The 22,910-nt window shown below is 33.2% G+C and overlaps 1 protein-coding gene across 2 annotated transcripts in view; it reads right to left on the bottom strand.

The window, feature by feature from the left end:
* Positions 1 to 22,910, bottom strand: part of LOC6054497 (protein sax-3) — a 237,769-nt gene that overhangs the window by 60,296 nt on the left and 154,563 nt on the right. The window contains exons 2-3 of one of the 2 annotated variants that reach the window (XM_038253608.1): positions 19,500 to 19,699; positions 7,895 to 7,997 (exon numbers count right to left, since the gene is read on the bottom strand). In XM_038253608.1, the coding sequence (XP_038109536.1) occupies positions 7,895 to 7,997; positions 19,500 to 19,699 (303 nt within the window). Of the gene's footprint in view, positions 1 to 4,623; positions 4,728 to 7,894; positions 7,998 to 19,499; positions 19,700 to 22,910 lie in introns of those variants that run through there. The other variant, XM_038253609.1, reaches the window with a different exon arrangement.

Genomic DNA, 22,910 nt, shown 5'->3' with positions numbered 1-22,910 from the left:
CATTATTTTGAGAAATACATCTGTCAACTCTGACTTGCTTAAACCATTTTAAATAATTTAAAATATCATATCAAAATAATGTTTAAAGACAACGTTTTGTATTTAGCAATTCCAGCCCAAAACAGGAATTTTTTAGGTACTTTTTTCTCGATCCTCTCCGATTTCAATGAAACTTTGTAGACATGTTATCCTAGGCCTATAAAAGCCATTTTTGTGTATATAGAGCCAGTTACACTCGATAATGACATTTGAGAAGGGCGTAAGTGTTTTAAATATTTTTTTGCAATTCCACTGTGAAACTGTCAACTTTTCCTGTCCTTCTGGAAAACCGAAACGGCCTACTTTTCCCTACCAAAAATAACAGAATGGAAAATTAATACCTTTCAATAACAGTGCTGAAAAGTTCTACTTTTCAGCACTGAAATGGGTGCTGAAAAGTTGAACTTTTCAACACTAGTATTGAAAAGTAACATTTTTCAATATTTTTTTTTGTTTTGAACGATGAATTTAATCAACACATGAATGTTTGACATATAATTCCGCGTTTTTCGAAATTGCAAAAAATGTTGTAAGCAACTCGTTGCAAAACTTGATTTTTCAGCACTCGTCGTATTTATCCAACTCGGTAAACCTCGTTAGATAAATATACAACTCGTGCTCTTCTTTTTGCAACTTGTTGCATAAACTACTATTGTATTTCGTAATTTAAATATTGCTGTATCTCGAAGCCTTTGCATCGTATCAAAAAGTGGTCAAAGACAAACTTGTAGGAAATTTGACGGGCTTTCCGAAAAAATACAATGAAAGAAAAAAGCACTCCACTTTTATGAGATTTATTGATTTTTAAGTTTAAAAGTCAATTTTGAAGGCGAGCCCATGATTTTTTTTCGTTCAAAATTTTTGTGAAAATAGCCTAAGATGTTACAAAAAGACTCACGAAAAATGCAGGATAGAGCAACTCACCTAAAAAAATACAAAAATCATTTGCTGAAACTGTTTTTTTTTTTCAAAAGTGCTCTAAACGTGAAAATTTTCAAAAACCGAACACGAGAGTCAATTCAGCGGTTTTAAAAATAAAAATGTTGAAAAAATTGGTTTTTGATGGTTTTTGGCAATTTCTATATGACAGACTTGATTTTTCAGTCTCGAAAATATTTTTAACAGAAAGCTCGTCCAATTTCCCATAAGTTTGTCTTTGACCACATTTCAACTGGATGCATGGGCTTGCAGATATAAGCTAATTTACTATCCAGGTTACAACACTACACTGGAAAATATGATGTTTTCAGTAATGAGCAATGTAATTAGCTTATATCTGCAAGCCCATGCATCCAGTTGAAATGTGGTCAAAGACAAACTTATAGGAAATTGGACGAGCTTTCCGGTAAAAATATTTTCGATACTGAAAAATCAAGTCTGTCATATAAAAATTGCCAAAAACCATCAAAAACTAAGTTTTTCAACATTTTTATTTTTATAACCGCTGTAACTTCACAAGGATTCGACTTAGGACAATGGTCAATATGGAGAATTTTATGTAAAATTGTCTGGAGAATCGACTCTCGTGTTCGGTTTTTGAAAATTTTGACGTTTAGAGCACTTTTGAAAAACAGTTTCAGTAAATGATTTTTGTATTTTTTAGGAGAGTTGCTCCATCCTGCATTTTTCGTGAGTCTTTTTGTAACATCTTAGGCTATTTTCACAAAAAATTTGAACGAAAAAAATCGTGGGCTCACCTTCAAATTTGACTTTTAAACTTAAAAAGCAATAAATCTGATATAAGTGGAGTGCTTTTTTATTCAGTGTTTTTTTTCGAAAAGCCCGTCAAATTTCCTAAAAGTTTGTCGAGATACAGCAATATTTAAATTATGAAATACAAAAATATTTAAAACACTTACGCCTTTCTCAGATGTCATTACCGAGTGTAACTGGCCCCATATACACAAAAATGGCTTTTATAGGCCTAGGATAACATGCCTACAAAGTTTCATTGAAATCGGAGAGGGTCGGGTACAACCGATTCCCTATTTGACATGGAATTGCTCTCTTGTTAATTGTGAAATTTTCGTTAAAAAACTAGTGCAATCAAGTAGTTTGGATTTTTTTATTTCAATATTTTAAAATATAAGTCAACATTTAAAAATTGTCCATTGTTGAAAAAGATTTTACTGGGTGCAAATAAAAAGACATTTTTTTGGCAACTAGGATAGTTCTAGCCAAGTTAGGGTGGCTCAATGAATTAAAATTTTCGAAAACCAGTAAAAAATGTTTTGAATATAAAAATCCACATATTTTAACTCTTTTGGGTGTAAATGAAAGGTTAATATGCTGTTTTGATCATCACTGGACAAAAGGCATTTTTTCGAATTCTCTAGAAAATTTCAAAATATTATACTCAAAAATGAGAATTCATGAACATTATTCCGAAAACTAACTTTTGAAAAAAAGGTTTTATCATGGAATTCTGTGAATGATTTTCTCTATTTTTGTAGTATGTCATGTGAAAATTTCCAATCCGATAAAAACAATTGTAAATACAGGTTCTCTGATCTAAACATAGGCAAAATAGCATTTTAGATATTCATAGACTTTTTCAAAAGTTTGGCTATATTTTTCAATATTGAAAATATTCTTTCAACAATAACGAATTTTTAACAAACCAATTATGCCATATTTGCTGTTTTTTCTAAAAACTTTTATTTTTGAACCACTCTAATGGCCAAACAATAAAAAAGCCAAATCATTTGGATCAATTAAAATTAATTTTCATATGGAATCACTGCATGGACAACTAATTCAAAGTTCTTTTTCAAGAGGTCATATGTACCATGGATTTTCTTTGTTGATAGAAACTTTTGAAAAAGTGAGCTGGTTTACCTAATATTGCAAATGACAGCATTTAAAAGGAGTTTAGCCCAAATCAACCCAAATTGCTTTCAAATAAAAATCCAGATGAGCGCTTCGATTTTAAATTTAAACAATGATTTATTTTTTTAAATTCTCAGATGATTTTATATTAAAATAAAATTTCTTACTAAAAGTTTTCTGAACTTTATACAAATATGTACATTTTAACACGATTATTTCCTTAGTGCTTAAGATTTTGAAACTTATTTTTTCTCAAAAAAACGAAGTAAAACATGCCACAATCGGTGCAAATTGAACAATCCTGAATTTCATGACGATATCTCCCTCAAGAATACCAAGGGCTAACAACATCAACAAAAAGCACATCACGGTGGGTCCCACGGGTGGACAACAAGGAATTCCAGAAAAAAAATAGCGAGAGAGTTTCCACTTTTCCACTGATTTCCACGGAACTGCGCCGAAGAAAAAACTCAGCTCAGCAGAGAGAGACACACAAAAAAGCCCGCTCACAGTAAATGCAAAATGCAAATTGTTATCCCCAATTGGAAATCTTTTGTGTTGCGCCCGGAATGCTTTGGCTGTTGGGTGGAATCTTTTTTTTTTCCCGGCCAACATTTTCCACAATTTTTCTTCCTCTTGGGTGGCGGTGAGGAGTAGGGAGGTGGGGACCACAACAGTGATGGAGCGGAAAAAGCGAAACCAACCAACCGGCAACGAGTTTTGCATTCACTGGTGCCGGGCAAAGCGGAAATGAGGAAAATGGACTGGAACGATGAGCCTTGTAAACTGGAACAAACCCCGGAGGGAAATCTCCGGCAACGGCCACGGCGGGAACCACCATCCGGAACTAGTTTTAACTTTTTGATGCTTGAGCTGATGTCGGGGATTGTGCAGTAGTTATTTGGTTAATTTTTGCGTTTTTTTTTGTTGTTGGGATGAAAGCAGAAGAATACTATTCTAATTATACTGCTGAACGAGGGGAAAATTTCCAGCAATTTAAATTTCCAATTACGTGAGCAAAATTTAATCATCACTTTTAATTTAAAAATTGCCCCAGTTAAATTTTAACGACTTTTCAATAAATTTCATTACTTTGAGAGCCGACATCAATTTTCCCGGACACTCTTGTTATTTCTCAATCGCCACGCACCCTCGAACGCAACTTTCGATGTTTTACGATCCACTTAAAGCCATTAGACGCACAGTGGAAAACTTTCACCTGGGAGCGGGCGCGTAATTTCAACGCGTACTGAAAATGGCCAGTCATAAAAGATGGCTTTTTCATGCAGCAATTTGGGCGCTGCTTTTCTTGAGGGGGTGCAAGAATTGAAAAGGCATTTAAAAGCCGGAAAAGTATTTATAAAAGTTGGACGGAAATTTTCCGAGCAAATCATTAAAATTAAACGGCCCTTGTTGGTTGTGTCTAACGACGTCGTGGTATGAATTCTAAGATACTTATGGTGCATTTGATGAATGGTTGTGGAAAACGGGACACACTTGGTTCGGGGAAAGTCACTTTGGGAATTGGATCCTGTGTGTGTGTTTGTTTTTTTTTAATACAGGGATGGCTTTTCAAAAACATTTATCAATAATAATATTGTTCAAGATATAAGATTTTTTTTAAATATTTTGTCTACTGTTACTGTTCACGGACATGGACATAAACATTCAGCCATCCTGGATCACCAATGACCTGTGTCCCGAAATGCACTTCCCCCAGAACCTACCCTTTTTAGGAAGAAGTCTTTACCACACCTTGTTCTACCGTTCCTTGCATGCCTCCTTCCTTCACACTAACTCATCTGCCTAAAAGCTTCCACTAATCACACCCGCAACATAATGTTTCGGACTTAATTTAAGCAAAGTTGGCGCTGTTACTATTACGTGAATTGAACTACGCGACCGTTTGTTGTTTTATTCCAACAATTGTTATGCTTTTTGTTTACATCTGTTATGTTGCGCGAGATGACTTTGGTTTTTTTTATGTCAGTACCATTTTGTGTCTTTTTGTCTGCAGGTTTTGACATGTTTGATGTTGGGTTTACAGGTAACTAACCCTGTGTGTGTTTTACAGTGGGGTTAGGTTTCTAGGGTAAGTGTACTTATTTTTTTTAGGGTCTGATCAAGTAAATACTAAAACATAGAATTTTATTTCAAAACAAACACTTGGTGTTTAACAGTAATTGTCAAGGTCAAGGATTTTTTTTTAAACTGATAGAAAAATAATCGTTTTTTTTTTCAATTATTCTGATAAACATGAATATGAACAATGCTGATTTTTTTTAAGATAGAGCTTTGGTACAAATCATATCTTTTTTGTAAGTTTAACAAAAATTTATGTAGTGGCAAGCTTTAAAGACATTTTTTTATACAATTTCAAAATCGTGCTTAATGTCGTATTTTTTCTCGCAAAACAGAGATTGCACATTTTTATTTTTAATTTCATGTCAAAACATCCCAAAAATTGTTTCAAATCCCAATTTTTTTAATTACCATCTTTAATTTTTTTTTAATTAATTTTAGTAGACAACTTTTGAGTTATATGGTATGACGGACGGCAAGGGAGTTTCAGTATCAAGGATTACTGACCATTCTAAATAAAATAACTGTAAATTTGTAAAGAATTCCTTTTAATTTCCCAGAATTACTTAGAATCACCAGAAACTACTGAAATTGCACAAAATTTATGAGAATTTCTCTAAATTACTTAAGATTGCTGCCCTGCTGGCAGCACAGTTATTTTTAAGGAAGTTGATTGAAACATTCCGAATCGATATTCAAAGAGGTTTTTACTAAAACAAACATGGTTGACCGGTTATTTGTACCAATTAATGCATTGAAATGCAGGATTGTTAATTCATTACATTATATTTACAATTCTTCAAAATCAATTTTTTTTTCGATTTGTATTTTTTTTTCATTTTCTAAACAGTTTTTTTTTCTATTTTTTCGTTACATTTTGAAAAGATTATGTATAAACATTCTGTAATTTTATTTACTTTTTTTCTTATGTGTTGCCAGATTTCCTCATATAGAATAACCAGTAATAACTAGAATAATTATGAAAAACTTGAATCATTGTGGAACTACTGAGTAATTCCGGAATTACTAAATTATTTCATTAAAATAAGATTACTTTTCTGGCAGAGTGCTGTTAACTTCTTACAGACAAAAGAAAAACAGAAATATTTTAAAGTTAAGCTTAAAAAAAAAATATTTAAAATATGTTTTTATTGCTTTATAATTTTCTGTAGATTGATGTCCCAAAATAGAATAATGGAATAGTTAATAATTACACGAATTACTCTGAAATTACTGGATGAATTCCGAATGACTAAATTACTTCCTAAATCTCCTAGTAATTCTAGATCAGTGACCCTATAATTAGTTATAATTATTTGAAAAATGTATTTTTGCAAAGTATGGAAATGCACTTAAAATCGAAAACGTCTTTTGCAATATTTTAGCAAAGTGCACCGCTTTTGAATTATTCAATTCAATTCAATTAGTGTTTATTTGAATGTAACGGTTCTGCCCCCATTTGCAATTTGGAGATTTGGAGAACCTTTCAGCTGAGATCAATTTATAAGCCTCAACAGGGAGGGTACTGGGAGGGCTCTTTTAATGAAAATAAATTTTGAGAAAACAAACCCTAGTTCTTGGATTTTGAATAATAGCCATTTTAAGGTTAGGTTTTCAATAAAATTGTTATTTTTCTAAGTTTAAAAACAGTATCCATCCTTGTCCATACTTGGAAAAAATGAATATTGGAAAAGCTTTGAAAATTCTATGCAATTTGCTTTTTTGGACACAGGGTATTTGTCCCTATTTTGGGTCTACTAAGCGCACTTTTTATTTGATTCTCAAAGTCTGTTATAGGTAGCCTTGCTTGTATTACATGAATAAGTTGGTTTTTTAATGCTAATGCTCTTACCTAATCACATTTTTTACGAAAATACTTTATAGTTCTCTATAAGCCCGAGAAACAAAAAGGAGGAAAAAGTAAATTATTCTTGCCCACCAAAATTAAGATAATGACTGCAAGTATCATTATCAAGTGGCAGATTCCTGCCATATTTGGTGAAATGCCCAATTTCGTTGAATTAAGTTTGATAGACCCAAAATAGGTACTAGGCCCAAAATAGGGACAAATACCCTAGCTAATCTGGCATTTTATAGCTAATAATGATGAATTGCAAAGAAAAAAAAATTATCAAAAAAATAGTTTTATAAAGTTCTAACCAATATGAAAATCAAGGCGTACGAAAAATTGATCCGAATGAAATCAGATAAAAAACTCTGAACAGTTTTTTTTTTAAGTTTGAGTTGTTTTAAGTGTTGCACTTAAAACTGATTCACTGATTTTGTATCCAACGTCAACCCTGTCCTCGGTGACGCCGTGCTTTATGAAGCGTCACGGAAGTGAAAATCAGCTTCCCCAGTGGAGTAGGTACTCTTCGGGGCTCGTCCTTCGTTTTTCTCAAAAAGTCCCCCCACTACACTTTATTTTGCGCTCATTTTCCTCCCTTTCCGGCCACTCTCTCAAACTCATTCCGAATTCTCCGGTGATCGTTTTAAGTAATTTATATCCTCTTTTCTTCGGGAAGAACTTTTGTGCTCTCGTTCAATGCCGTGTGACAAGGACTTCCTCCGCTTAGCTTTTCCTCACGGAGGAGGACGACAACGAGAAAACAATTCCACGTGGAACGTGGAAAAATCAGCTCCAGAGAAAATTGTGCACATAAAGTACCACCACCAAACATCACCTGGGTGCGCCGCCCCCTGTTGATGGGAAATGCATTTTTCACCGTGAGGGAGAGCGGGGGGACGATTTTTTCTTTCGCGAGGGAGCTCAAAATGAGCAATTGTGTTACTTTAAAGGGGGTAGGGTGGATCGATGATTTTATTTCAGAATATTTTTAGAAAAAATCAAAGTTGTATTAATTTAAATTTAAGCGAATTTTGAGAGACTTAAATTTCAAAGAACCACCCCAGCAATATTTGATCCTGAAACCGGTGGACTCACCTGCCACTTGGAGAGTGGCGTTCCGGCTGCGGGCCACTCCATTCTCGTTCTTGGCCTCGCACCAGTACACTCCGGCGTCACTTTCCCGGCGAGAATTTACGACCTGTGAATGATACGGCGAAAGAAGAAAAAAGTGAACAAGAGAAAGAGAATAAAAATAAGAAGGGCAGATGAGTACTTATGTTGGCAGGCCGGGGAAGAAGGAAGCGACGACGACGAGAAAAGAACATAAGCCAAATGAAAGTGGAAAAGTTTTTGAGCGCTAAAGTTTTGTTCTGGGGGGTTGAGAGGGAGGAGATGGTTCAGGGCGAGTGGACGTGAAATAGTACCACATTATTGATTGGAGGAAGGGAGCAATTCGAGGAATTAAAGTAATGAGGAAGAAGTGACTTTTAGTTGTAAAGTTTTGAATCATTTAACTGATTCATGATTTATAGCAATCATTAAATCTTTTGTCTGTTGTATTCAACAAAGCGGTTTAAAATGAAATTTATTACAATTTCCGGAAGGCAAGACCTAATAAAACATTTAAAAAATATTTACAATAGTTTTGTTTCATGGCATTGGATGTGATAGTTCATCGTGGTCGACACGTGTCGATTTTTAGTAAAATTGCGTTTAGGTTCCGAAATATCGAGGGTTAAAAAATGAGGGCTAGTTAGATGACTATGAGAAAAACTCTTTTTTCGCAAGATCAAACCTTGAGAGGCTGTATTTCAGCAACCAGTACCCCGATCTTTAATGTTTATAAATAAATTCAAATCTTTTCATAACATTTTTGTATAGAATTTTCCATTCATAATGTTTATAATTGAAAAAAAAAACCATATTTATAAAAAAATTATAACATTATTTTCGATTTTAAATTTATATGCATTTCACGGTTTCTTAGAACAAACTTAAGATAAAAAATTCGCCTGGTCTGATATTTTGCATCATGAAAAAAGGACTTTTTCCCGAGAATTTGCGGGGTCCGGCGAAACATTACGCATTATTTTTTGCTCGAAGATTTTTTTCGATTATTTAGGATTTTTCTTCAGATAAGTCGATGTATGTCGACTGGTTCATGTTCATACTCACAAAATTCTTATGAATATGTCTCAAGAGACTCTACATTATACATTTGACCTCTAATATAAAGTTTCCTAACCTGATTTATCAGATTTTTGCAAATTTCTAGCTTTCTTTGAAATAACTCAAAAATCCATGCTGGCAACAGATTGCCCGCAAACAAATTCGGGCATAAAACACTGAAAAATTTATTTTTTCAATCCTCTGCTATATAACATTAAAAACATTTTTGCATCAATCACCCTGTAAAGAACAGTTTTCTGAACAGGCATGAGTAGAGGGTGACGACTCTCGAGATTTTCAATTTCCCGGGAATCGAGAGTTGAGTTTTGCCATTTCCCGGGAATTCCCGGGACCCGGGAATTTTTGTAACTAGCCAATAGTATCAATAACTTAAAAAGAAAAGTAAAAAAACGTTTCTTTTTAATGAATTCAGATGCAATTAATTCATACAAATCCATTGAAATGTAAAACTAAGAAACCTCATTGTTTTGAGGAACTAATTCTTCATTTTGATTTTTTATCTCAATCTACAAATGAAAAATCGTTCCTTGAGCCTTTTTGAGACTCAAAATTGCAGTTTAAAATGTTTACGAATCTTCATTCGCACTGAGTGATTTTTCAAAAGCTACACAAACTTGTTGTTGAACTTATTATTAGATTTTTTGAAGGTAAAAAATAACTAATATATAATTTTCCATTTATGCAATATCGTATTTTTGCAATATGATAAATAACGACACAAAGTAAAAACTTAAAGTTGATTTTTTCCTTCTTAAGATCAACTGTAAATGTTCAAAATTAGCAGACACTAACTTTACAAAGAATTCCTGATTGTTATTCCCAAAATAAAATTTAATATGCAAAACACAAAATTACTTATTGATTAAAAATAAAAAATTACCTCGATACAGCGAAATTGACTTACTTAGAATGAAAAAAAACAACTTATCTTGAAAAGGTTTTCCTTCCTAAAAATAATGAATATTTCATTCCTGGTGTGTAACTGCTAAGAATGTTACAAGAAAAATTTTGGGGTCGACATTTTTGGTTACTCTTAATTTTAGTTATTGGAATTTTTAAAAGTTAAAATTTACACTTTTATTATAAGAAGATTAGAGAAGAATTGGTTTATTCCATTTTGAAAATCGAACATTGAACATCCAATGTTCTTAACCATTTCAAATTTTTCTGATTAAATTATTGACTTTGGTTCGATATTTGTAAGTGGGTAATTCTCCGCCAACTCACAAAGCAGTTGCCCCGACCCCTCTTCGATTTGCGTGAAACTTTGTCCTATGGGGTAACTTTGGTCCCTGATCACGAATCTGAGGTCCGTTTTTTGATATCTCGTGACGGAGGGGCGGTACGACCCCTTCCATTTTTGAACATGTGAAAAAAGAGGTGTTTTTCAATAATTTGCAGCCTGAAACGGTGATGAGATAGAAATTTGGTGTCAAAGGGACTTTTGTGTAAAATTAGACGCCCGATTTGATGGCGTACTCAGAACTCCGAATAAACGTATTTTCCATCGAAAAAAACACTAAAAAAGTTTTAAAAATTCTCCCAATTTCCGTTACTCGACTGTAAAAAATTTTGGAACATGTCATTTTATGGGAAATTTAATGTACTTTTCGAATCTACATTGTCCCAGAAGGGTCATTTTTTCATTTAAAACAAAATTTTGCATTTTAAAATTTCGTGTTTTTTCTAACTTTGCAGGGTTATTTTTTAGAGTGTAACAATGTTCTACAAAGTTGTAGAGCAGACAATTATAAAAATTTGATATATAGACATAAGGGGTTTGCTTATAAACATCACGAGTTATCGCGATTTTACGAAAAAAAGTTTTGAAAAAGTTGGTCGTCATCGATCATGGCCATTCATGGTCACCCGCGATAGACACGGACGACGAAACAAAGAGAAACGCAAAAAGTAACTTTTTCAAAACTTTTTTTCGTAAAATCGCGATAACTCGTGATGTTTATAAGCAAACCCCTTATGTCTATATATCAAAATTTTTGTAATTGTCTGCTCTACAAGTTTGTAGAATATTGTCACACTCTAAAAAATAACCCTGCAAAGTTAGAAAAAACACGAAATTTTAAAATGAAAAATTTTGTTCTAAATGAAAAAATGACCCTTCTGGGACAATGTAGATTCGAAAAGTACATTAAATTTCCCATAAAATGACATGTTCCAAAATTTTTTACAGTCGAGTAACGGAAAATGGGAGAATTTTTAAAACTTTTTAAGTGTTTTTTTCGATGAAAAATACGTTTATTCGGAATTCTGAGTACGCCATCAAATCGGGCGTCTAATTTTACATAAAAGTCCCTTTGACACCAAATTTCTATCTCATCACCGTTTCAGGCTGCAAATTATTGAAAACACCTCTTTTTTCGCATGTTCAAAAATGGAAGGGGTCGTACCGCCCCTCCGTCACGAGGTATCAAAAAACGGACCTCGGTTTCGTGATCAGGGACAAAAGTTACCCCTTAGGACAAAGTTTCACGCAAATCGAAGAGGGGTCGGGGCAACTTTTCCCGATTTCGTGTGAGTTGGTAGAGAATTACCCAAGTATAAAATTTCCCGGGAATCGAGAGGTCCGAAAATGGCCGATTTCCCGGGAAATTTTTCCCGGGAATACCCGCTCGTCACCCTCTAGGCATGAGGCATATTCATAAGAAATTTGATGGATATGAACATGAACCCATTGCACAGTGGTCCAGATTGCAAAATTAAGTGGAAAATGGATTTTCCGAAAAATGGTTAAGTTTTGGAGCTTTGGTGTCTTTAGAAGAGTTGTTGCATATGGAAAGGGGCAACTTTTGGTTTGGTTGAAAATTAGGGTGGTTCACGATTAGGGTGATTTTGGAAATCTAACTTTACAGGAATATTTTTGGGAATTTTTTCGTCTTCTAGAAAGTTGACGGGCTTGCCAATCCAAGCAACTTTGTCGAAGACACCAAAATTTTATCTCGTAATCTACGCCTTCTACGACAAAATATATAGAAAGCATCTGAGCAAACCTTCAAAAATCAGTTTTTTTAACGTGGCAATTCAGGGTTAAGTTTTAGAGAAAAGTGGTATTCGGAGCACTTTTAGAGCTCTAAAAAACAAACATTTTTATTATCTGACAAGTCAATTTGGACTTAAGGGTCAAAAGTTACAGCGATTTTAATGTAAAAAAGATGCAAATTTAAAACTTTAATATCTCAAAAAGGCGCTAGCCAAATTTTAAGCACTAGGCTGCATTTGTAAGCAGAGATTCAGCACTACAAACGCTGAAAAAATCTCAGGGGTGTTTTTCTTTAAACTCGAGATATCTTCATTTGAAAAAGTCTAATTTTCAAGGGAAAACCTTATGGGACCACCCTAACGAATTTAGAAAATTGTCCAAATATATGTTTTTCCATGTAATTTTGCCCGCTGAATCTGAATCTGCCCTCAGAATTGACCCAAAGTGTCGAAAATTCGATTTTTGGTCATATTTTGGGTTTCCATGTAAAATTATCATTTAAACCCAAAATATGACCAAAAATCGATTTTTCGACACTTTGGGTCAATTCTGAGGGCAGATTCAGATTCAGCGGGCAAAATTACATGGAAAAACATATATTTGGACAATTTTCGAAATTCGTTAGGGTGGTCCCATAAGGTTATCCCTTGAAAATTAGACTTTTTCAAATGAAGCTTTCTCGAGTTTAAAGAAAAACACCCCTGAGATTTTTTCAGCGTTTGTAGTGCTGAATCTCTGCTTTCAAATGCAGCCTTGTGCTTATAATTTGGCTAGCGCCTTTTTGAGATATTAAAGTTTTAAATTTGCATCTTTTTTACTTTAAAATCGCTGTAACTTTTGACCCTTAAGTCCAAATTGACTTGTCAGATAATAAAAATGTTTGTTTTTTAGAGCTCTAAAAGTGCTCCGAATACCACTTTTCTCTAAAACTTAACCCTGAATTGCCACGTTAAAAAAACTGATTTTTGAAGGCTTGCTCAGATGCTTTCTATATATTTTGTCGTAGAAGGCGTAGATTACGAGATAAAATTTTGGTGTCTTCGACAAAGTTGCTTGGATTGGCAAGCCCGTCAACTTTCTAGAAGACGAAAAAAATCCCAAAAATATTCCTGTAAAGTTAGATTTCCAAAATCACCCTAATCGTGAACCACCCTAATTTTCAACCAAACCAAAAGTTGCCTCTTTCCATATGCAACAACTCTTCTGAAGACACCAAAGCTCCAAAACTTAACCATTTTTCGGAAAATCCATTTTCCACTTAATTTTGGATCTCGACCACTGTGCATTGATTTAAATCGACTTTTCTGAAGAAAAATCCTACAAAATCGAAAAAAAAAATCTTAAAAAAAGTTATACTAAACTCACGACGAAATATTTCATCGGGCTTCGCAAAATGTCAATTTGGGAAACGTAGAGACTTGCTCATCCCAGTTAATGATGGTTCAATCAAAAATCAAAAGATGCAGATAAAGGTGAAGTTATTTTCGACAAAATTTCTGATATTTACATAAATCTATTTACAGAAATGTTATGAAATTTACGCATTAGAACAAAGCTTTAGAAAAAAGCAAAATACTACTTATTTTTTATACTTTACCATTTTTTTGAAAGTGTTTTACGTTTGAAAATTCGTTATTTAAAAATTATTCAAAATTAAACATTATTTAAATTTAATTTGCTGGTTAAGTATTTAAATTATTATTTTTATTTAGAAGAAACTTTTGCTATGCATTCGTTATATCAAAAGGAAGCAATGTTGCATCATGCGCTTTTCCATACAAGACTCCATACAGTTTTGCGGGCTGGTATACACAATGGTTTTGTAAAATTGTAAATTCAAAAGAAAGCATGAATTTGAAAATTATTTTCAAATTATGTATAAAATTCTTTGTCATGAGAAGGGATTAACTGGTGTCTTCTGCAAAGTTGTTGGTTATGATTTGAACTTTTTGGAAAAATAAGTACACAGAGAAAATTAAGAATTCCCAAAATTCGTATTTTTATTTTTTTAATTTTAGTGATGTGTTTTGGGGGACTAAAATAGACATCTTTTAAGTCATAGTAAGCGAAGGTGCATAATCTGGTCTAGAAGATATAAACTTTTGAGAAAAACGCTCAAAATATTACAAAAAATCTATAATTTGGTCCATTTGGCTTTGAAATTATTTTCATTAAAAAGACCAGAAAATTTCATAATAGTTTCAATTATATTTGGGGACCATCCAAAAACCACGTTTCCCCTCCTAATGTGTCCACGTAGTTAATGGATGGCCCCTCGAAAATCGGACCAATAGTTTCCAATATGTTGTCAGTTGAAAATTACATTTCCATCAATTCGAATTCTTTATGAGGCTGCATCCATGGTTGTCATGTAAAGCTTTGAATAATCTGACCAAGGCCAAGTTAAAATCTTGAAAAGTATGGCAGAAAAAAATCTTACTATTTTGAACGGGGACAGGGAAGGTAAAATATTAATGAATGCAAACATGTTTTGAATTTTGATGGTTTAATGATTTTTTTGTTTTTTTTTTTGTTTTTAATGGTTACATGTAAACATATTTCAATATTTACAGTTTTTCGTTTTTGTATTTAACTCGTTTATTTTAACCAAAAAGTTGCTCAAAATTTTTTGAAAAAAAAAGACAAAATCTGTCGAAATCTGAAATAGTTATTCTTTTTTTCTGGGTGACACAAATCTGGCATTAACAGATTTATCTGGCAACCTGGCAACCCTTGCTGTGTCTCAAAAACTATTTGCCCTTTGAAAATCAGAAAAAAATGTAGGCTTTTCAAACTTATTTTGCCGTGGGTGATTTCCTTTCAAAAAGTATTATTAAGATACAAAAAAGAGAAAAGAATTAGTTAGAATTAGAAAATGGTACATTTTATTAAAAAAAATGTTAAGTCCCGAATTTAATTTTGTTTTAAAATAATATTTTCACAAAAACACAAAAAATGGTAATACAACGAAGTAGTGGATGAGACCTTAAACAAATTGAAAAATATGATAACCGCAGAAACTTCTTGACTGTTGTTTTTTGAAAAAACATATTAAATTATTTTTATGATTTTGGATCGATCTATACAATTTTTTCATTATTGTAAGTAAAGAAGGGTAGGGAAAGTATCTACGTGGTTTGTAAATTAACCTTTTTTAACATTCTATTTCATAAGCTGACTGTCTTATGCAGATGTCTAGCAGTTTGTTTGTAAATAAATATATTGGTTTTAATATTTTGTTAGCTAATACTTGATGTTGATAATATCAATGTCATGATGATTTTACGTAAAAAAATATTATTCCATCTAATTATTATACTTTTTAAAAGGTTACGTTTGAAACTTGTTGTCACTGCGTAAAAGTTGAGAATTTATCCGGTTTGTTATAGTGTATCCACTCGAGTCATGACTATAAGTTAGAATAATGTTGAACTTTTTGAATCGTTAGTAATAAATGTATAATTTTACAGCTGGGACATATTCTGTATCCGAAAATAGTATGATTAAAAATAAAAAAATCTCTCTGGCTGTCGATATTCTTGATATCAATATTTTGCCATCTCTCAATTAATTTTCAATTTTTCTTTAATATCGACACAGAGAGAGTCTACTGTAACCCAAAAAGTGTGTTAATTTACATCATTGGGTGTAAAAGATTCCCCACAAGAGCTAAGGCCCATTTTTCTATCTAAAATCAGATTGCGGTTCGACTTATGCAACAAAGTGGTATGGTAGGTTTCATTTTTTCAACAAAAATAAACTGATTTTAACTGTCAAAGCGGTTGATATTTTGCATCACTCATTGCTGTCACCACAACCGAAAAACCCACCTCCCCCCCCCCCCTCGATGGCGTTCAAATATTTGTTGATATTAAAATTGAAATAATTTCATAAAAGATTAAACGCCCCTTCTCGACAGCCCGTTCGCAACGCAGCTCGTGAGCACATCTGTTTGAGTTTGTGATATTTTTATATCCCAAGACCAAACACTCTCCACGACAAGGACCAAAATTACCGCTCCCCCTGCAAAAGAATCACAACGCCAGGGGTAGTTTGGCCCAATTTCCATTCCGCATTTTCTGGCCAAAAGGGTTTCCCCCTCCCCCCAGGAGTGTTTTTTGCGTGAAACCGTTGACGCGTTGATAGTAAAATGTGGATGGATGCTGCTGCAGCAGTGGTGGAGAGTTGGGCTGGTGGGATGAGTTTGGGACTGTTTTTCTGCGGTGACGCTGATGGAAAATGATAAAAATTTTTATGAAAAATAAATATTTGACGAGGAATTACCCCCTGACTGAGCAGTGGCAACATTTTGCTTCAAGTGTCACACAGCTTTGTTGGCGCAACTTTACCAATTAATATTTTGCCCCCCCTCAAAAAGTCACACTGTTTTGCGTAAATCCAGCCAGCCTGTCAGGGTCGTTCCCGAAACCGCCTAATCCAGGCAATTAAAAGTTAAGCGTAGCTTTAATTCCATCCTCGCGCCCACAAAATTTCCCTCATTTGCCGAGCCTCGGATCGATTTCGAATTTTACATCCCTATAAAGCCAACCACCACAGCCAACCCAGCTCAGCAGTGCGTGTGCAGTTTGTTTTTATTCGCCATTAAAATCTGCTAGGGCTTTTCTTAAGGGGGCGCTTTTTTGTGGAGAATCTTAGCTTTTCGTTTTTTTCGAGGGGAGACCACCTTATTGGCTGGATTTATTTTTTTATTATACAGTTTTTTGGCTTCTTCATGGGGACCGGGAGGTCGTTTTCCACTTGAGACGAAGCTTAGTAACCTGTTGGGATGATTGTTTGCGAGAAGAAAAATGGATGCAGTTTTTGACCAAGAGGGGGGAACGAACGAACGAACGAACGACCGGAACGAAGTACCTTCTTCAGCTGGCGCGCGGGATTTTTAATTTCGGAATATTTATGGACTGAACAAATTCGACTGTTGAGCGCGGTTGGATTTGCAAGGATAATAATGTAGGAAAAAAAAATTAAGAAGAAAGGTGTTTTAGGAGTTATTTAGACTTTTTATTCGTTTATGAATGATTTTGAATAATCTGATTTTTATTATTATTTTAAAAGAAAAATAAATAAATAAATAAAAGGTGATACGAACTTGTGAATCCGTATAATTTCAATTGTTTGAAAAAAAGTCTTAAAAACACTTATCCAACGACAAGTTGCAGTCCAGAGCCAAACATCATTTTTATCGAAATTACTGATACCCGATTTTTGAAAAATAAGTTCAAAACTATAGTTAGGTAGCGATTTACTGAGATATGGTTGCCAGATTTTCAAATTAATTTGACTCGTTGAAGATGTTTTTTAAATTCCTATCCAACGAAGGCTGACAGTGTTGATCAGGATATATGTTTAGCCTTTCTTTAGTAAAAAAATCAAAAATTTTTGGGCAAGAAACACTAAGAACGGTGTTAATAAACTCTTTTATGAAACGCAGATAACCTTCTAGTGTTTCGAAATTTCTATTTTACCCGTGTTCAGGAGGTCATTTTAAGCAACTTTTGTTTTACAAAGACTTTTCTTCTCTTGTTAAATGTTTTTCTTGTTCTATTTTTAGTTTTTTAAATTTTCATTTATCTGTTTAGGTCTGTATTGGTTTTTGATGGTATTGGCTTATTCTGTCACCTCCTACCATTACATTTTTCCTATCTTATTTATTTTCGTGTTTTTACAGTCACTTTTTCAATTTTTTGCTTGTTTTCACATTTTCTAGTATAGAATCGCATCATTATAAGTTGAAACAAATGCGCAGAGGCATGTCCTTTTTTTTGCTTGAAAAATAAGAAATGCTAATGAAAACCACAGTCAAAGTTGAACTTTAAAAAATGCAATTTTTAAAATCATTGGCAAAGTCACATAAAACAAGCGAAATCTAAAATTTTAAGAGTTCTTCTTTATTCTTTTTGATCGAAGTCCGTCTAGAGGCAGGTTTGGATTGTAGAGGGTTTATATTAAGAAGATATCATTCAAAACATTGGCATGATATGTAAACAAATCTCTAAAAAAATAAAATTGATTTTTAAAGTATCATTGTAAATTTTTTAGAACATAACTATTTTAAAATCTGTTACTTTTGAAGGAATTTTCGGATCGATTTGGTTTCGGCAAAGTTGTAGGTTTTGATGAGAATATTTGAAAAAAAATATGCACACGAAATTGTTTGCCAATTCTTGGATTATCTATTTTACAAAAAAAAAAAATACTTCCCAAAATTCGTATGATTTAAATTAAAATATGTTTCAGGGTACAAAAACCGCATTTTTTTGCCATAGAGATGTATGGACAGAAATTTTGCCACTGATTTATTATTTATTATATTTCTTGGAAAAAATGAAATTTTTGTCAAAAAATTTGATTGACTTCATTTTTAATTTAAAAATAAATTTGAAATCAAAAAGTACTTCACAGTTTTGTGTACAGTTTTCAAAATACAGCCACTTAAAGTTTATTTTTTTCGTTTTTTATTATTCTCCATGATTGTCCATTCCTGAAAATATTGAATTTTTTAAGTTTCATCCAAACATGTCTTTATTTTTAAAGCCAATATTTCAGCAACTAATGGAACATTTGTGATCTTTTATGTACCGTCGGTGGAGGTGACATTTGGGCTGGGAGGTGAGATTGGCTTAAATTGAATTTTTACGGATTTTACCATTTCTTAGGTACTCCTCAATTCAACTAAATTCTGTCCAAAAAGTTGTGTAGGGGACATTTTAAGATGACTCAAAAAATCCTGTCAATTTGGCAGCTGTCTAATGTTGAGGTACGTTTTTTGCCATAAATGACCTCTCGAAAAATCAACTTTACCATATTTTTGTTGGAATTGCTCGAAAAGTATTCATATGTTTGAAAATCTCTACTTAAAACATTGTAGCATGTCAATACGATTCCATCGAACAAAAATTGAATTACTTGTTTTTACCATATCTTTGTATTTGAGCATAATTTTAGTTTCATTTGACCCAATATCACCCCTTCCAAGGGTAGAGATTACGTCAATTTTCAAACGATTGCCATTTATGGTAGAGTTCATCAAATTTAACCATATTTTTGGGAAAATCTTAGTAGACTATCTAAATTTAATTTTACGTTTAAAGATTTTTGATGTTATTTAAATTGTTTTTGTTATTCTTAAATTACGAAGGTGTATCGTTTTTTTACTCATAGTCACCTGCACTGATGGTTCTTTTCGATGTTTTGAAAATTTTGGAATCAAGATTAACATTTCAAATGGGCGTAAAATTGAATAGTTGGCCCTTTTGAAATGTTAGTCTAGATTCCAAAAAATTCAAAATATTTTATTGGAGAAAATTTCTCAAGTGTTTCTCAAGTCGGAAACGAAAGCGAATTTACCAAATCGGGTTAATGCATCTTGTAGCGTTTGTTGAGTTCAACAAAACGTCATTTTAAAATTATTTTCGAACAAACTGGTCATTTTAATAAGATAGCACAAAACAGACGCTTGTATAATTTAAAAAAAAAATCAGCAAAAATACTCACTTTTAGAAAGAACAACCCGCCCGCCGGCAAAAACATCCGATGCGAACCGGGCAGAATCTTCAGCGGGGCACCGTCCTTGTACCATTGGATGGTGGGCGGCGGAATGCCGTCCACCTTGCAGTTCAGCGTGGCCGGCTCGTGCCTCGGAACGGTCGTATCGATCGGGTGCTCGATTATTCGTGGGACCTTCTGGAGCAGAGCTGAAAATTGACAAAGGAAAATTTTAAATAAGTACAAATATAAAAATGAGTTATTTGCAGATGAAAAATCACACAATTTCCTTCCAAGTGGACGTGAGGGAATTTTCCTCCTCACGATGATTGACTGCGACAAATTGAATTTTAAACAAATGGCCGCTTGCGTGCCCCTAATTGCAGTTTTGCCCCACTGAATGCAGCTCGGAAACACGCTTGATTAGCTCTCTAGCCGGGGAAACCGCAACATAAAAATTAAAACAATCCACTTGGCTGTCACAACATGACGTTCGATGGTAATTAAGACTGGGAAAAGGGGTTTTCTCCTTCCCCCTGGGAGAAGGGTAGTTCGCAGTTAGTTATGTTTAATTACGATTACACAAGTGAACCCGGAGAAAAATCACTCCTGCCTGAGCAGAATGGTAATTACCGGTTATTAAGTGAGGAATATAATTTTTATTTCAATTTGCATGACGTTAATTGCCCTCGGTCTGGGACGTTCCTTCGACGTTCGCTTTTAAAATCGACAGGCAGGAAAAACCACAAAGTCCGGTTCGCATAATTAGAAATTTTCCCGGAAAAAGTGAGCAGAAAAAAAATACTCCTGGATCGATAAATTTCCTCCCCACCAAAAATCGACAGCAATAAATTACACATTTTCTTTATCGTCTATTTGCATGGGACCTACTTTTTGTGCACTTGCAACAACTCTCAGGCATGACCCTGATCGAAGAAGGGGCTATTGGGGTCAAAAAGGCTGCTTGATGCAAATTTTATTGAGTTGTCTTTTATTTGTTATGAAATTCATTTGGTTTCACAATTACAATTTAATTACAAACAATTATTAATTTGAGGATTCAAAACACCCTCGAATTCCCTACAAAAGATTGCAAAAAAGTCCCCTCCAACATGGAGTCAAAGTGGCAAGTTGGGAAAAACCACTCTTGCGGAAACCGTTCGACCACCACCACCCAGACAGGGTGTTAAATTTATGAAGGTGTGCTTTTTGCCATTTTTGCTGGGCCCCAATCGGGGTGTTGCAGGGAAGGAGTTTTCCAGAATGAAATTTACTGCTCTCAGGTTTTGCGCCCTGGAAGTGAACCGGCCCGGATAGTGCGCATAGATCAGCGAAAGTGCTGAAGAAATTATCGATGGACGAACATTAATTGCTTCTTGTGGAGGGGACGGAGGTTGTTGGGGTTTGGTGGGAGTGATTTATTGTGCCTGGATGCTGCAAGAAGTGGTCTGGAGTGATTTCGATTTCATTATGTTGGCCGCTTTTTTCGTTTCCTTTTGTGAAAAAATTCATATAAAAAAGGTTACTACTACAGCAAATTAAACTATCTCTTCACATTTTCAAAGAATTGTGTTTTATCGTAGAGATATTCTGTGGTTTTGTTTAAAATTGAAATAAGTATAATAATTTTAAAAAAATCAAAGAATTTATGAAAAAATATTTATTCTGAAATAAAGTTTTCGTCCCGTTTTTGGTTAAAATGAGTTAATTGTAATTTTAAATTAAAATTATCAGTTTTTGGAATATTTAAAATTATAACTTAAAATCAATTTCATATTTCATTACTATTCATGTAATTATGGTTAAAACGATTTTTTTATAATTCTTATGTCCTTCATCTATATCGTATAGATCGATGAGGAATAACTTAAAATTTGCAGCAACATTTGAAAAGGGTGCATAAGCATTTTGATAGCTGTAACTATTTTGCAATTTTCATGCAATAGGAAACTATTTCAATAAACCTTTAGAGTTAAATAGAAGCTGCGAAGGTCAGCTATTCCTTTCCATTTCAAGTTTTGAGAAAAAATTTCCTGAAGCTCGAGAAATAACAAAATAGTTCCAACTGTCAAAATGATTATCAACCCTTTTCTCGTGTTGCTCCAGAAATTTGAATTTTTCATGATCGTGACACTGTCTACTTCATAAGTTAAAAAAATATCAAAATATTTTATGATTAGCTCAAAAGGAATGAGAATAGGTTTAACATTGAAATACCTTAATAATCGTATTTTTGCAAAATATTTTTGATTTATTAATTTAAAAATATTTAAAAATCAACAAAAACTTTTATTTAAAATTTGTGTTTAATAAATCCATGCAAATTTTTCATGTTTTGGTTTTTAAAATATGATTGCAAATATTGAAATTTTGTTCTTAGTTTTTGTTTCCCATTTTCTTATGTCTTATGTTCTTATGTTATGAGTTTTTTGCTCAAAATTTTGAAGTGAATAGAAATGCAATCAGCATCATCAACTAAAATTGTGGGGCACATTTTTAATAAAGATTAGAACCTTGTTATATTTTTACATGTGTGTTTAGAAAATCATCAGAAATTTACCTCCAAAAAGAGCAATGTTTTTAAGCCATGATTTAAATAACTGTACTGAATTACGTTCTTAGTTTTATTAAAATAACTTCTTAGCTGATTGATATTCTTAGATTTGTTTTTAAATTAAATCAAAAACTAAATAAACACACGTCTTGATCCGGTTTTTTGCAAAGTTTTTTATACAACTGGGACTATTCACAAATTATTTAATATTTTGACATGGTGAATAAAGTTTGTGAATATGGGATCTGGTACGTTTCGCCGAATGTCGTTGCGCCGACGGTCATTTCGCCGAATGTCGTTTCGCTGAATGGTACGTTTCGCCGAAAGTCATTTCGCCGAATGGACGTTTCGCCGAATTGAATGAAAATTAACTTTTTTGTATAATTTATTCTATTTGTTCGCTGCAGTGCCATCTTGTAATTCATGCAAACTTGAGAAGGAGTGGCAAGATAATAATATAATAATTTAAAAAAGTAAAGAACGTCTCATGTTTCAAGGAATGCATAAACTCACAGAAATAATACAAATGATTTGCTTAAAAAATTAAGATTGCAAAAACTAACAGAAATATTTCTAAATGTTATGCTGAAAATCTAAATAACTGCTCATGTTTGAAAAAATGCAAAACCTCTCAAAAATTATTGAAATAATTTGCTTGAAAAACAAAGAATGCAAAACAAACAGAAATAATCTAAATTAAAAGCAGTCAATTAAAAGAACTGCTTATGTTTGAAAGAATGCAAAAACTCACAGAAATAATTTAAAAATGTATGCTCAAATACAAAAAATGCGAGAACTAACAAAAAATTTCCCAAATGTTATGCTAAAAATCATGTTTGAAAGAATGCGAAAACTCCCAAAAATTA

Source organism: Culex quinquefasciatus, chromosome 2 (assembly GCF_015732765.1).
Source record: "Culex quinquefasciatus strain JHB chromosome 2, VPISU_Cqui_1.0_pri_paternal, whole genome shotgun sequence".
Lineage (NCBI taxonomy): Eukaryota > Metazoa > Arthropoda > Insecta > Diptera > Culicidae > Culex > Culex quinquefasciatus.
This window is presented reverse-complemented; position numbering and strand designations above follow the sequence as displayed.